The 14,822-nt window shown below is 40.3% G+C and overlaps 2 protein-coding genes across 5 annotated transcripts in view; both read left to right on the forward strand.

The window, feature by feature from the left end:
* On the forward strand, window positions 1–8,512 carry LOC117409848 (C-type lectin domain family 4 member M-like). The gene is made up of 9 exons (XM_059007050.1): window positions 1–127; window positions 1,950–2,078; window positions 2,969–3,070; window positions 3,857–3,919; window positions 4,236–4,298; window positions 4,826–4,888; window positions 5,173–5,321; window positions 5,899–6,005; window positions 6,416–8,512. The coding sequence occupies exons 1-9, from the start codon at window positions 37–39 to the stop codon at window positions 6,540–6,542; spliced, it is 894 nt and encodes a 297-aa protein (XP_058863033.1). The 5' UTR covers window positions 1–36; the 3' UTR covers window positions 6,543–8,512.
* A 479-nt stretch (window positions 8,513–8,991) lies between these two features.
* LOC117966878 (hepatic lectin-like) overlaps window positions 8,992–14,822 on the forward strand; it is a 34,062-nt gene continuing 28,231 nt past the window's right edge. For 3 of the 4 annotated variants that reach the window (XM_059007040.1, XM_059007041.1, XM_059007049.1), the window contains exons 1-2: window positions 8,992–9,116; window positions 9,794–9,913. In XM_059007040.1, coding sequence (XP_058863023.1) covers window positions 9,029–9,116; window positions 9,794–9,913 — 208 coding nt within the window. In that variant the 5' untranslated portion in view covers window positions 8,992–9,028. Of the gene's footprint in view, window positions 9,117–9,793; window positions 9,914–10,187; window positions 10,290–10,495; window positions 10,541–11,130; window positions 11,194–11,724; window positions 11,788–12,071; window positions 12,221–12,797; window positions 12,905–13,316; window positions 14,617–14,822 lie in introns of those variants that run through there. The other variant, XM_059007048.1, reaches the window with a different exon arrangement.

The raw sequence follows: 14,822 nt of genomic DNA on the forward strand, positions 1-14,822 counted from the left end.
TCAGTCCGGCTGTTGGATCACACCTGGACTGGCGGCATGGAGGGGAGTGATATCTACGGGAATATGGGCTTCCATCAGCAGACTGGAAGAAGAGCACTGGTAGACAGGCGGAGAATACAGGCTCCAGGTACAGCTATAGTTTCCATGTCTCATCTGCGGACTCGTCTGCTTCGTGTTTGAAGTGTGTTTGTTATAATGGCAGTAGTTATATGCTTTGCGTAATTAGGTCCATATTTATTTTTCCTGTGGTGTAGGAAGATAATACAGATAATACAGATAATACAGATAATACAGATATTATAAGAAATGAAATCGTTTCACTGCAATGTTTGATTGAATGACATTTTAAAATAGGTACATGCACCTGGTTATTCTCTCTCTCTCTCTCTCTCTCTCTCTCTCTCTCTCTCTCTCTCTCTCTCTCTGTGTATATATATATATCTGGTATGAATTTCAGACATTCAATCTGCACCATATTTTGCATCCTTCTGTGATTTCGATGGGATGCATTTTTTTTTATCAAAATATGCACCCTCCAATGATGATTTCTGGATACAAATAGGTGAACTATGTTAAACACCCATTCAATTATGTGCGTATCAGTTTTGATTTCCTATATTTACACTAATGTCCAGTAACAGACTAATGATAAGTTCCTAGAACTGACTGAAGTAAAGTGGTATACTTTCTAAATCCACCTTCTCAAATGACATCAATGCAGTAACGTCAGGCCATGGTGAAACACCAGGACATCATCATGATAGCAAAGTTCAGACATACATACATACATACATACATACATACATACATACATATGGCCAAATGTTTAGCATCACCTAGAATTTTAGGATTGAGTACTTAGTACATAGTTTTTCTAAAGCTCGACACGTGGTTTAAAATGAATTGCTACTGATGTTGAGCACGTGTTCCCATGACGTCAGAGGCGCTATCCTGTTTGTTGCCGCGCGGGACTCTGCTTGGTTCCCCGCGTGGGTTCCGAACGCAGAAGTTTCGATCAGGTATAAATAGAGCCGCCTGATGTTCTCTTTAATTAAATACAGTACATGATATAACACTGAGAAGCAAACCGCTTTCCTGTGTATTGTGTAAGACCTCGAATAACATTTCATTCAATTGCTTGGTTCTACATTGATAAAATCAGCCAAAAAAATAGGAGTTCATTAAAGACTGGAGTAGCCGCTTTGAAAATATAGCCTACTGTATCCCAGTGATGCTAACAAAATATCATGCACATGTCATTATTATTCAAATATACCCAAGACCCTCACACCCCCAGTCCTGATAGGAGGGAGCAGAAAGGTCGAGACAGCGATAAGCGAGTACAAGAGTTTTGAATTGGATGCGAGCAGCGATAGGGAGGCACTGCAGAGAGCGGAGCAGCGGTGTAGCGTGGGGGGAGGAAGGGAACAGATAAGGCGAGCAGCAGAGTTTTGGATGAGCTGGAGCAGACGGGTAGGGAAGCCGGCCGGGAGGGAGTTGCAGCAGTCAAGGCGAGACACATTTTTCAAAGTGGAGCTATCAATTTATAGCTAACACCTATGTGAAGAAGAAAAACATTCTAATCATGCATGTGGTTGAAACCGCATAGAAAACACGTGTTAAATCCTGCAAGATGATATCAGAAAGAGGAAGTCTTTTTTTTATTAAAGCAAACATTCTCGTCTTGCATTCAGTGTTTTTTTTTAAAAAAAAAGTAATCTGTTCTAGTCACTCGAACACAATTGTAAACTACAGCAGATTACTGACCACGTTCTCTCTAACGTTAGGTGACGTCAGAGAATTAGATAAATGACGTCCCTATAGCCTGCAAGCAACAGATGGTATCAGAATCAAGTCACTTCAATATCCGATTAAAGGGTTATTAAATTATTCTATTCACGTGTTACAAGATCCTTTTTAAAAATCACTGTCGCATAATTGTATTGAAGCAAAAACAGCAGTGGATGATGAAGAGGAAGTCGACTATGCGAATATTGAAGATTCCATTGAACCGGAGGAAAAAACACCAAACTCAAAGAAACCACTCGCAGAGGAACCGAAACCACAAGCAGCCACAAGTAAGCTATTTATCACCTTGTTCCTAAAACACAGATTTCACAGACAGGCGATTCATTTGATTGCGCTGCAGGCTTTCACAAATGCCACTGGACCGAATGGAAAACAGTGGCACAGCTATTTAATCACAGGCATTTTATTTAAACAGATCAAGTCTTTGAACACAGAACAAAGGCTCAGTTTGCTACGAATGCAATATTGATTCACAGCTGGTACTCAATAGATACATTTAAAACAGCGCAAAGTGCATTAACTAAAATGTTTATTTTTTTAACTTCCAATGTTAAGTTATAATATAAAACTAGATAACCTTAAAACGCCATTTTACTCATGTTGAGAAAAGCATTGCTCAATTGATTCAAGACCCACTGTGTGAGATAAAAAAATATTCGGCAGCGTGTTTAAAAATATAACGCTGCGATATGACCACAGCAGGTGACGTAGTGCGATCTGATTGAGATCAGTCGATTAAATGGGACGTTATCAAGCAAAAATCATCCCATATGAATGGGCCAGTAGGTACCTACTAGCCTACTAACCCCTGAATCTACCCCCTACCCCTAAACCTAATGTCTACCCCTAAATCTAATCTCTACCCCTAAACCTAACTGTGTTACTATTAGAGTGATTTTTACTGTTATTTCAACACTGCTTTTTAGCGCCCTCTAGCGGCTGCTACATCCGACGTCCATTATAGCGCTTGATCCGGACCTGCCTGTTGGGATGCGATAGATACCTACTGGCCCATTCCTATGGGATGATCTTTGCTTGATAACATCCCATTGAATCGACTGATCTCAATCAGATCGGGTGAACATTTCATCTGTGTCACCAAATATTATTTGTACCATTTATTTATTTATTTATTTATGATGTAACTTCTTTATTTCAGAGTCAAATGCCTGTGGTGCCAAGTCGATTGTGGTTCTCTACATCCTTCTGATAGGCAGCTCTGCAGTGTGGATGGCTCTGTTCTCCAGGGCCTTTGCGAAATGTAAGAATCTGAAATGTGTTTTTTTTTAATATTCTTTAGGTACACAGTAAAGTAAGACAGGATTACTCGATATTATTTGTTTATTTTAGCATTCGTCTTTATCCAAGGCGACTTACAGAGACTAGGGTGTGTGAACTATGCATCAGCTGCAGAGTCACTTACAACTACGTCTCACCCGAAAGACGGAGCACAAGGAGGTTAAGTGACTTGCTCAGGGTCACACAATGAGCCAGTGGCTGAGGTGGGATTTGAACCGGGGACCTCCTGGTTACAAGCCCTTTTCTTTAACCACTGGACCACATTATCCTCCTTAATGATTCTGCCCTGATGATCGCCAGGTTTTCATTTCTAAAATTACCATAGAAAGAAAGGAATCCTTCAAGTCAGCGATTTAAATGGACGTTGCAAAAATTATAGTCAAAGAAGTGATCTTTTGAAATACCAGAATATCCACGAATCATGTTATAAAAACTAATGTTTGCCAGTACTGAACTAACAAGCATGTCAGGAACATCCAGCCCCCTGCCAGCATCGTAAATTCAAAACTGGAGCTGTCCGCATGACGGGACAGTTGATGACCGTGATCCAGCAGCATGCACAGAATAGAAGAATTAGCAAGGAAATGTTTAATCACACTTTGATAAGAGGATGATATCCTCGGTAATGCAGGACCGCCTCCACACTCCCAGCAGGGGTTAATAAGAGGATTTTGAAAGCCTTGGTTAGCTAATGCTGTGTCCCGACAGGCAGACTGGCTGGTGTATGACGTTAATGTTTCTGTTTCAGATTCGGAAATAGCTGCAGTACTACAGGACCTGAGAACCACACAGAAGACCTTGCAAGACAACGGTAGGCACACACAGGGCTCTGGGGCTCTTTCATACTGAATATATTTACACAGCAGTGTCTCCTGAAGAAAGATGAATGTACAAATACAAATGAAATATCAAACTCTTGGAAAAAGCATTTTTTATAACATGTCTGTTTATTTAACAGTTAAAGCCTGGTTTGGTAATTTGATAAGAGGATGATATCCTCGGTAATGCAGGACCGCCTCCACACCCCCAGCAGGGGTTAATAAGAGGATTTTGAAAGCCTTGGTTAGCTAATGCTGTGTCCCGACAGGCAGACTGGCTGGTGTATGACGCTAATGTTTCTGTTTCAGATTCGGAAATAGCTGCAGTACTACAGGACCTGAGAACCACACAGAAGACCTTGCAAGACAACGGTATGCACACACAGGGCTCTGGGGCTCTTTCATACTGAATATATTTATACAGCAGTGTCTCCTGAAGGAAGATGAATGTACAAATACAAATGAAATATCAAACTCTTGGAAAAAGCATTTTTTATAACATGTCTGTTTATTTAACAGTTAAAGCCCGGTTTGGTAATTTCAGTTGCATTAGCCACTCCTTTGAAAGGCATGACTTTACACAGGTGCTTTGGCGCACCCTAGTGGACACATTTCTGTACTGCCCATTGTAGTCCTCAGTAAAATAAAGTAACATAAAGCTGTCTCTTGTCAGTTTGTGTCTTTTTTTTCTGATATTTATATATTAATCATGCTCTGTTTTTTGGAGGGTCTGGGTGGATAATATAGGACCGTTTTTTTATTTTCTTTCTTTAAAAAAAATTAGGAACCCTTAAGATGTACTTGTCAGCATAATGTGTTCTGGCCCAGCTAGATTAGTATTGGACTTGAGAGAGACCCGAGAATAGTTTAGTAATGGACTTCTGTGTGCTTCCTTTCAGATTCTCAGCTCTCTGCGCTGGTCACTAGCTTTGGAAATGACGTGTCTCACCTAATCAGTAAAGGTAAGCATCTGTAACAGACGTTTCTTTGGTAATCCGTTTTCTTCAACGTTTTCCACCTCGTCACTAGCCTTTACCCTTTGTTATCTTAATTGCTAATGTAATCTTGCATATGATTGGTCAAAACACACATGTCATTGACCAAATCCTGCCTTAAAAAAAAAGAGTAGTTACCTTAACACTGCCCATAGTTTACAGGTTTATTAAAGTGTACAAATGTTTCACAAGCCTATCGCTTTTGTCCAGAGCTGTAAAATAATGATAACTGAAGATGTCCTTGTCTTCAGTGTCCATCAAACCCTGCCCCTGTGAATGGATCTCATTCAATGAAGCATGCTACTACTTCTCCAAGGAGCGCGCAGACTGGCACAAAGCAAAGGAGTCCTGCAACAGTAAAAGCGCTTCCCTCGCAGTGATCAGCAGCGACCAAGAGCTGGTAAGCAGGGGTAGCGCTGACCTGACACACTGCTAGTCCACTCAATCGCACATCACAGGGCTGTAAAGTAATTGGTGAAGCTTGCAGCTTCAGAGGGACGGAACTGCAGGTACGGGTTCCAATCCAACATAAAAGTGACGCTTTAGAACATTTAGGAGTTCTAGAATCTAGCGTGCGTACTGACAGCACGGGGTTGTGAAACATTACATTCACAAATAGAGCACCAGACATTAGCCAAAAAATTAGCAAAATTGTATTGCCCATTTGACCTCCCTTAGACCCCTTGCTTACTAAATACCCTGGTGCCTCTGAATAAACAGGTGCTGGGGTACCCCACTTATTTCCAATTCAAGTGACTGGGTATGACGTGTTCTCTTCATTTTACCATTACAAATCAGGTTCTGGAGAAGGATATCCAAGGATAACACATTGAATATTCTACCAGTTTTGTCAGAGTTCCACTCAGGAAAATCATTTTACAGTAAAAGTGTTAAGGCTCATTTCATTTAATATTCACTATATGTTATTAAAAACGATTCCCTTGCACTGCAACTACTTTCTACAATGATGTTTTCAGGATTATCTGAAGAGCAGAATAGGCTCCACTCATTACTGGCTTGGACTGAGTGATTCTGAGACGGAAGGGAGTTGGAAGTGGCTGGACGGACGCACAGTCGAGACAAGGCAAGTCCTTCCAAACGATGCGTTCCTAAATTTAGTGCGATTACATCATGCCGCTGCAAATTCATTAAAAACAGGAGACCGCTTGCTCTTCAGTGCAATTTCCAATGAATAAGCATTCCTGTAAAAGACAGAGAGAGACTCGAGACCTGGTCACTCAGATTACTCCTTGTAAGCACTGCACAGGAGACAGCCCTGCAGCCTACAGTCTGGGAAGATTGAATTGCTGTAACTGGACTCGCTCTTTTCAACGTTCAGTTTACAGGGGCTCACACAATACTGTGATAAGTCTCGTAATAACTGAAGAAGGATTCATACAGCGAGCTTGAAGTGTTTCCTGTTGGCGTGTGATCACACGTTCGTGTTTTATAGGACACCATGCGATTGATAACTGATGTCGTTCTACTATTTAGATTTTGGAATTCTGGGGAGCCAAACAATGCTGGAAATAATGAAGACTGTGGCAAAGTGACCAGCAGCAAGCTGAATGACGTTCCTTGCAACTCGGAAGAACACTGGATTTGTGAAATGAAGCTTTAAAACAATCCTGATTCTCTTAGGACACACAACGCCCTTCTGAGGAGCAAACTAGAAGGGTCTTGTAATGGTCTTTGTAGAGGGTATTGTGCTATGAAACTTGATGAGGTCAAACTTAAAAAAAAACAAAAACAATAGACAAACTGTAACAGTAGTTGTGCGCAGTCTCTTTATTTTACTTTGATTGCTGTTTTTCATCAAGTAGGCGATTCTGTGCGTATGACGGTCCGCAATACTTCTTGACCTGCCCCTTCAACATTTGAACATTTCAATTGATAGAAGCAGGGTCGCGGGCAATTGCTTTTTCTGAAATCAAATTATGTTTTTTAAAATCAATTCCCGATTCAAATTCCCATTCCAGGAACTGACCCCCCCATCCCCTCCCCCCCCCAACCCTGTCTAGAAACGTTCAGTGCCAGTAGTTGTTAAGTTATTAAATGGCCCCATATTGTTTTGGAGAATAACTTGTATGCAATGATTTAAAGAGTGTAAGATTTTACAAACAATAAAGATGCATTTCCTATGCAACGTTTCTTCTGCCAAAGTGTAGTCATTATGAGTTTGTATCACTGGAAGGTGGACTGGGGGGTTACATTAGTGTACAGAGCCCTAATTAAAATATACTAGTGTACAGAGCTCAAAATAAAGTATACAAAATAACCAAAAAACTAAGTACACAAGACAAGGGGAGCCAGGGAGATTTTAGGACAGTAATCTAGGAGCTTCCCATTCCTCCTGTGTTAGCGTCTATAGGACAGTAATTATATATATATATATTTTAACTGTAGGACCGATAACTTTTTAGACCACGGCTATCTTAAGTTCACTCTGTATTTGTGTGTTTTGCAGCACGCTTGAGATTTGAATTAGTTGGTTAACACTTAGTCATGATGTGTAGGGATGTAAAAAATATATTTTTTCACAGTCTAGAAAGAGGTACTTCAAGATATTTCATGATTAAACATAATACTTATTAAAACAGAAATGGATAATTTTCTCCAGAGTTATATTATACAACAATTGTTCCTAAATATTTAAATGCTGACCTGAAAAACAGTGAATGTTAAATTGTAATATATATGTTGTTTATGTCCACCTTTTCAAGACATTTGGTTTTCACTCTCAGTAAAGACATTTTAAAGAAATCATGCAGCTCTATGCATTGTGTGTTCAATCAGTCTTGGCAATGGGTGCATTTCACTGATATCGTAGTTTAAAGACCCAGCCAGGGTCTTTTAACCATGCACCACACATGTTCGCTTCTCATTGGTCGGTTTCCCTAGTTACAGCATGTGCAGCTCCAGGATCGCAAAACTTTTGGCCATAGCTACAGTTGCTGCTCACTTAAATTTTGTTATTGGGGAAATATTCGAAGTATTTTGTCATCGAAGTTATACCTGCTTTTAAACCATGAAGTATTGTTGTTTTTTGTGTCGACAGCATCAACAGAAAACAAGATACCCATAAAGGAGAAGTGTTTGGACTATGGGAAATTATCATTCATGTTTGTGGCGGAGTGTCCCGCCTCTATGTATTATTATTTGTATTTTTGTTTACGGCGCGGGTAAAAGCTTTTATTATTTTATATTTAAAAACCCCGTGAGGATGCATGGCTGATCAGCTACTGATTATTTAACTAGCTGACAGTCATGCATCCTTACCAAACGCGTGCAGACTCTGGCCGAGGGATAATAAGATAATTACCAACTAGTTAATCCCTCGGCCAGAGTATATAAACCTGCAGCTCTCTGCACTTGAGGGTGGAGTGTTGAGGAGAGTACGGGAGAGCGGAGAGAGAAAGAGCGCAAGGAGAATAAGATAATTAACAATTGCTAAAACGTGCTGGATTAGCCAGCACGACACTTACTTGTTTGTTTGTTTATTCGTTTGGCCCTTGTGCCTTTTTGTTTTGTGTTTTGTTTAAATCTTTTGTTTATTAATAAATACGCTGAGTGCCATTACACTCAGCTTCAACCGCCCATCCACTGTTTGGTTTCTATTTCCTGGTCCGTGACGTAACCACTGCGAGCCAGTCTGTCACAATGTTGCACAATCCCGGTCCCGTTTGCATGCAAGATGTCCCTTTAGCCCCCTCAATCTCTGGTTCTGCCCCCCCATAGCCCCCTCAATCTCTGGTTCTGCCCCCCCATAGCCCTCTCAATCTCTGGTTCTGCCCCCCCATAGCCCCCTCAATTTCTGGTTCTGCCCCCCCATAGCCCCCTCAATCTCTGGTTCTGCCCCCCCCATAGCCCCCTCAATTTCTGGTTCTGCCCTCCCATAGCCCCCTCAATCTCTGGTTCTGCCCCCCCATAGCCCCCTCAATTTCTGGTTCTGCCCCCCCATAGCCCCCCATCTTTCTTCTGCTTTTTCTGAGCGAGGTGTTGATTTGTGGTTCATGGTGCCTCAAATAAACACTTCCTGTCGCTATGTGAACTGCAGTTGTCGGGCGAGTGCTTCATAACTGGTGCCTGATCGGTGTGATCTGCAGCATGGCTGACGATGTCTATGGAAACAGTGACTTCCATCAACAAACTGGACAAAGAAAACACCAAGACAGGGAAAGATACCAAGCTCCAGGTACATCTCGTCTCTTATCTCTGATCTAGGGTTACTTTAAGCTTAGGTGTGACGGGGATTGTAGTATCTTGTCATGGGAGTAGTTGTGTTATATACTAAAAACAAAACAAAAACGAAAAGATATATATATATATATATATATATATATATATATATATATGAATGATGTTAAATAAACAATCTAAATTATGTTCATGTAGTTTTTGTTTTTTAAATTGTCTCAATCCTAAAAGTGACGCAACATTTTTAGCCATAGCTGTATGTACTGAAATAAGTTTATTTAAGTGTTCAAATAGTTTGTCATTTATACTTTATACTTTTCATCTATGAAAACTACAATTCAGTATGTTAACGTAACACTATGCAGCAGGTTTCATTCGACTTTATGAAGCAACATTAGTTCATTCTATAGGGTTGTGAAGTTAAAAGGTCTGCAGTTTAGAAGTGTTTAAATAGATTGTATAGACTATATAAGGATTTAAGTAACCCTAACTGGGATTTTTAAGACATCTGCATCCTACATAAAAGCGAGACGTTAATGATATCATGTAAGAACGTACCTTACTATCGCGATCCATCCTTTGACGGCTGAAAACATACCTCCAATCATAATGAACAAAATATTTTACGATTGACTGTTTAAACATTTATGCCTGTTGCATTTATTATTTCAACAGCAAGAGATGACGATAATGAAGACGACTATGAAAATATTGAAGATTCTATTGAGCTGGAGGAGAAAAGAACAAACCGAACGGAAGCATTCAAAGAGGAACCAAAAGCACAGGCAGCCCAAGGTAAGTTATTTATTCACTGGTTCCTAAAACAACATTTCACAGATATTCTACTGAGTTCACGCTTTCTATTGAGTTCGCAATTAGCAGTCAAACCACTGTTTGTGTGTTCTGTGCTGAACAGGAAGCCTGAATGTCACTGACCTCAGTGTACATTACCCGAAACACCAAGAGAAATGTATCAAACAAAGACTTCAAAAAAACAAACTGCAACTACAGCTATAAAGAACTATCCTGAAACTATTTATTGTGAATTATTGTTATTATTATTTTCCAGTTCACAATGTCTGCGGAACCAAATCGATTGTGTTTCTCTACGTTCTGCTGATCGCTAGCTCTGTGATGTGGGCGACTCTGCTCTCCTTGCTGTTTGTGAAATGTAAGTACGACGAGCCTCAATAAAGGAAACGCAGCAGAGGTTCAGGTAGTGGTGTTTGAGTGGAGAGTCCTTCTCTGAGTGCAGACTGGTGATTTCAAAAACCACACAAATAAACCAGAATGTTTACTGCAATTTCAGTGGAATAAAAATAAATAAATACAATCAAAAATTAAGAGCCCCACATATGATCTGTTTTTTTTTTTCAGGCACTGCAGAAATACAAACCCTGAAAACTCTCCTGACAGAAAAAGGTACATATCCTTCGTTTTTCATTTTTGAAAGTCCTGTGAATTGGCCCTCTGCTCCACTTTGGCTATGATTGTAGATTTTTACATGGGTCTCTTAGCTGGTAGGATGTCAGATCCTGTGAGATGTCAGGATACTAATCGTCAGGTTTTCATTTCTAAAATTACCAAAGAAAGAAAGGAATCCTTCAAGTCAGCGATTTAAATGGACGTTGCAAAAATTATAGTCAAAGCAGTGATCTTTTGAAATACCAGAATATCCACGAATAATGTTATAAAAACTAATGTTTGCCAGTAATGAACTAACAAGCATGTCAGCAACATCCAGCCCCCTGCCAGCATCGTAAATTCAAAACTGGAGCTGTCCGCGTGACGGGACAGTTGATGACCGTGATCCAGCAGCATGCACAGAATAGAAGAATTAGCAAGGAAATGTTTAATCACACTTTGATAAGAGGATGATATCCTCGGTAATGCAGGACCGCCTCCACACCCCCAGCAGGGGTTAATAAGAGGATTTTGAAAGCCTTGGTTAGCTAATGCTGTGTCCCGACAGGCAGACTGGCTGGTGTATGACGTTAATGTTTCTGTTTCAGATTCGGAAATAGCTGCAGTACTACAGGACCTGAGAACCACACAGAAGACCTTGCAAGACAACGGTATGCACACACAGGGCTCTGGGGCTCTTTCATACTGAATATATTTATAAAGCAGTGTCTCCTGAAGGAAGATGAATGTACAAATACAAATGAAATATCAAACTCTTGGAAAAAGCATTTTTTATTGCATGTCTGTTTATTTAACAGTTAAAGCCCGGTTTGGTCATTTCAGTTGCATTAGTCACTCCTTTGAAAGGCATGACTTTACACAGGTGCTTTGGCGCACCCTAGTGGACACATTTCTGTACTGCCCATTGTAGTCCTCAGTAAAATAAAGTAACATAAAGCTGTCTCTTGTCAGTTTGTGTCTTTTTTTTCTGATATTTATATATTAATCATGCTCTGTTTTTTGGAGGGTCTGGGTGGATAATATAGGACCGTTTTTTTTATTTTCTTTCTTTAAAAAAAAATTAGGAACCCTTAAGATGTACTTGTCAGCATAACATGTGTTCTGGCCCAGCTAGATTAGTATTGGACTTGAGAGAGACCCGAGAATAGTTTAGTAATGGACTTCTGTGTGCTTCCTTTCAGATTCTCAGCTCTCTGCGCTGGTCACTAGCTTTGGAAATGACATGTCTCACCTAATCAGTAAAGGTAAGCATCTGTAACAGACGTTTCTTTGGTAATCCGTTTTCTTCAACGTTTTCCACCTCGTCACTAGCCTTTACCCTTTGTTATCTTAATTGCTAATGTAATCTCACATATGATTGGTCAAAACACACATGCCATTGACCAAATCCTGCCTTAAAAAAAAAGAGTAGTTACCTTCACACTGCCCATAGTTTACAGGTTTATTAAAGTGTACAAATGTTTCACAAGCCTATCGCTTTTGTCCAGAGCTGTAAAATAATGATAACTGAAGATGTCCTTGTCTTCAGTGTGCATCGAAACCTGCCCCTGTGAATGGCTCTCGTTCAATGAAGCATGCTACTACTTCTCCAAGAAGCGCGCAAACTGGCACAAAGCAAAGGAGTCCTGCAACAGTAAAAACGCTTCCCTCGCAGTGATCAGCAGCAACCAAGAGCTGGTAAGCGAGGGTAGCGCCGACTTGACACACTGCTAGTCCACTCAATCGCACATCACGGGGCTGTAAAGTAATTGGTGAAGCTTGCAGCTTCAGAGGGACGGAACTGCAGGTACGGGTTCCAATCCAACATAAAAGTGACGCTTTAGAACATTTAGGAGTTCTAGAATCTAGCGTGCGTACTGACAGCACGGGGTTGTGAAACATTACGTTCACAAATAGAGCACCAGACATTAGCCAAAAAATTAGCAAAATTGTATTGCCCATTTGACCTGCCTTAGACCCCTTGCTTACTAAATACCCTGGTGCCTCTGAATAAACAGGTGCTGGGGTACCCCACTTATTTCCAATTCAAGTGACTGGGTATGACATGTTCTCTTCATTTCACCATTACAAATCAGGTTCTGGAGAAGGATATCCAAGGATTACACATTGAATATTCTACCAGTTTTGTCAGAGTTCCACTCAGGAAAATCATTTTACAGTAAAAGTGTTAAGGCTCATTTTATTTAATATTCACTATATGTTATTAAAAACGATTCCCTTGCTCTCCAACTACTTTCTACAATGATGTTTTCAGGATTATCTGAAGAGCAGAATAGGCTCCACTCATTACTGGCTTGGATTGAGTGATTCTGAGACGGAAGGGAGTTGGAAGTGGCTGGACGGACGCCCAGTCGAGAAAAGGCAAGTCCTTCCAAACGATGCGTTCCTAAATTTAGTGCGATTACATCATGCCGCTGCAAATTCATTAAAAACAGGAAACTGCTTGCTCTTCAGTGCAATTTCCAATGAATAAGCATTCCTGTAAAAGACTGAGAGAGAGACTCGAGACCTGGTCACTCAGATTATTCCTTGTAAGCACTGCACAGGAGACAGCCCTGCAGCTTACAGTCTGGGGAGATTGAATTGCTATAACTAGACTCGCTCTTTTCAACGTTCAGTTTACAGGGGCTCACACAATACTGTGATAAGTCTCGTAATAACTGAAGAATGATTCATAAAGCGAGCTTGAAGTGTTTCCCATTTGCGTGTGATCACACGTTCGTGTTTTATAGGACACCATGCGATTGATAACTGATGTCATTCTACCATTTAGATTTTGGAATTCTGGGGAGCCAAACAATGCTGCAAATAATGAAGACTGTGGCATATTGACCAGCAGCAAGCTGAATGACATTCCTTGCAGCTCAGAAGAACACTGGATTTGTGAAATGAAGCTTTAAAACAATCCTGATTCTCTTAGGACACACAACGCCCTTCTGAGGAGCAAACTAGAAGGGTCTTGTAATGGTCCTTGTAGAGAGTATTGTGCGATGAAACTTGATGAGGTCAAACTTAAAAAACAAAGAAAAACAATAGACAAACTGTAACAGTAGTTGTGCGCAGTCTCTTTATTTTACTTTGATTGCTGTTTTTCAACAAGTAGGCGATTCTGTGCTTGTGACGGTCCGCAATACTTCTTGACCTGCCCCTTCAACATGTGAACATTTCAATTGATAGAAGCAGGGTCGCGGGCAATTGCTTTTTCTGAAATCAAATTATGTTTTTTAAAATCAATTCCCGATTCAAATTACCATTCCAGGAACTGACCCCCCCATCCCTTCCCCCCCCAACCCTGTCTAGAAACGTTCAGTGCCAGTAGTTGTTAAGTTATTAAATGGCCCCATATTGTTTTGGAGAATAACTTGTATGCAATGATTTAAAGAGTGTAAGATTTTACAAACAATAAAGATGCATTTCCTATGCAATGTTTCTTCTGCCAAAGTGTAGTCATTATGAGTTTGTATCACTGGAAGGTGGACTGGGGGGTTGCATTAGTGTACAGAGCCCTAATTAAAATATACTAGTGTACAGAACTCAAAATAAAGTATACAAAATAACCAAAAAACTAAGTACACAAGACAAGGGGAGCCAGGGAGATTTTAGGACAGTAATCTAGGAGCTTCCCATTCCTCCTGTGTTAGCGTCTATAGGACAGTAATTATATATATATATATTTTAACTGTAGGACCGATAACTTTTTAGACCACGGCTATCTTAAGTTCACTCTGTATTTGTGTGTTTTGCAGCACGCTTGAGATTTGAATTAGTTGGTTAACACTTAGTCAAGATGAGTAGGGATGTAAAAAATATATTTTTTCACAGTCTAAAAAGAGGTACTTCAAGATATTTCCTGATTAAACATAATACTTATTAAAACAGAAATGGATCATTTTCTCCAGAGTTTATATTTAAATGCTGACCTGAAAAACAGTGAATGTTAAATTGTAATATATGTTGTTTATGTCCACCTTTCTTCTGCTTTTTCTGAGCGAGGTGTTGATTTGTGGTTCATGGTGCCTCCAATAAACACTTCCTGTCGCTATGTGAACTGCAGTTGTCGGGCGAGTGCTTCATAACTGGTGCATGATCGGTGCGGTCAGCAGCATGGCTGATGATGTCTATGGAAACAGTGACTTCCATCAACAAACTGGACAAAGAAAACACCAAGACAGGGAAAGGTACCAAGCTCCAGGTACATCTCGTCTCTTATCTCTGATCTAGGGTCACTTCTAGCTTAGGTGTGACGGGGATTGTAGTATCTTGTCATGGGAGTAGCTGT

Source organism: Acipenser ruthenus, chromosome 34, assembly GCF_902713425.1.
Source record: "Acipenser ruthenus chromosome 34, fAciRut3.2 maternal haplotype, whole genome shotgun sequence".
Lineage (NCBI taxonomy): Eukaryota > Metazoa > Chordata > Actinopteri > Acipenseriformes > Acipenseridae > Acipenser > Acipenser ruthenus.

What these genes read in the sequence shown, in the direction of transcription:
- LOC117409848 (XM_059007050.1), top strand. Translation starts at nt 37, where the DNA reads ATGGAGGGGAGTGATATCTACGGGAATATGGGCTTCCATCAGCAGACT. An exon ending in CTCCAGGGCCTTTGCGAAAT is followed by an intron (nt 3,071 to 3,856) that starts GTAAGAATCTGA and finishes TTTCTGTTTCAG; the next exon opens with ATTCGGAAATAGCTGCAGTA. An exon ending in GGACGCACAGTCGAGACAAG is followed by an intron (nt 6,006 to 6,415) that starts GCAAGTCCTTCC and finishes TCTACTATTTAG; the next exon opens with ATTTTGGAATTCTGGGGAGC.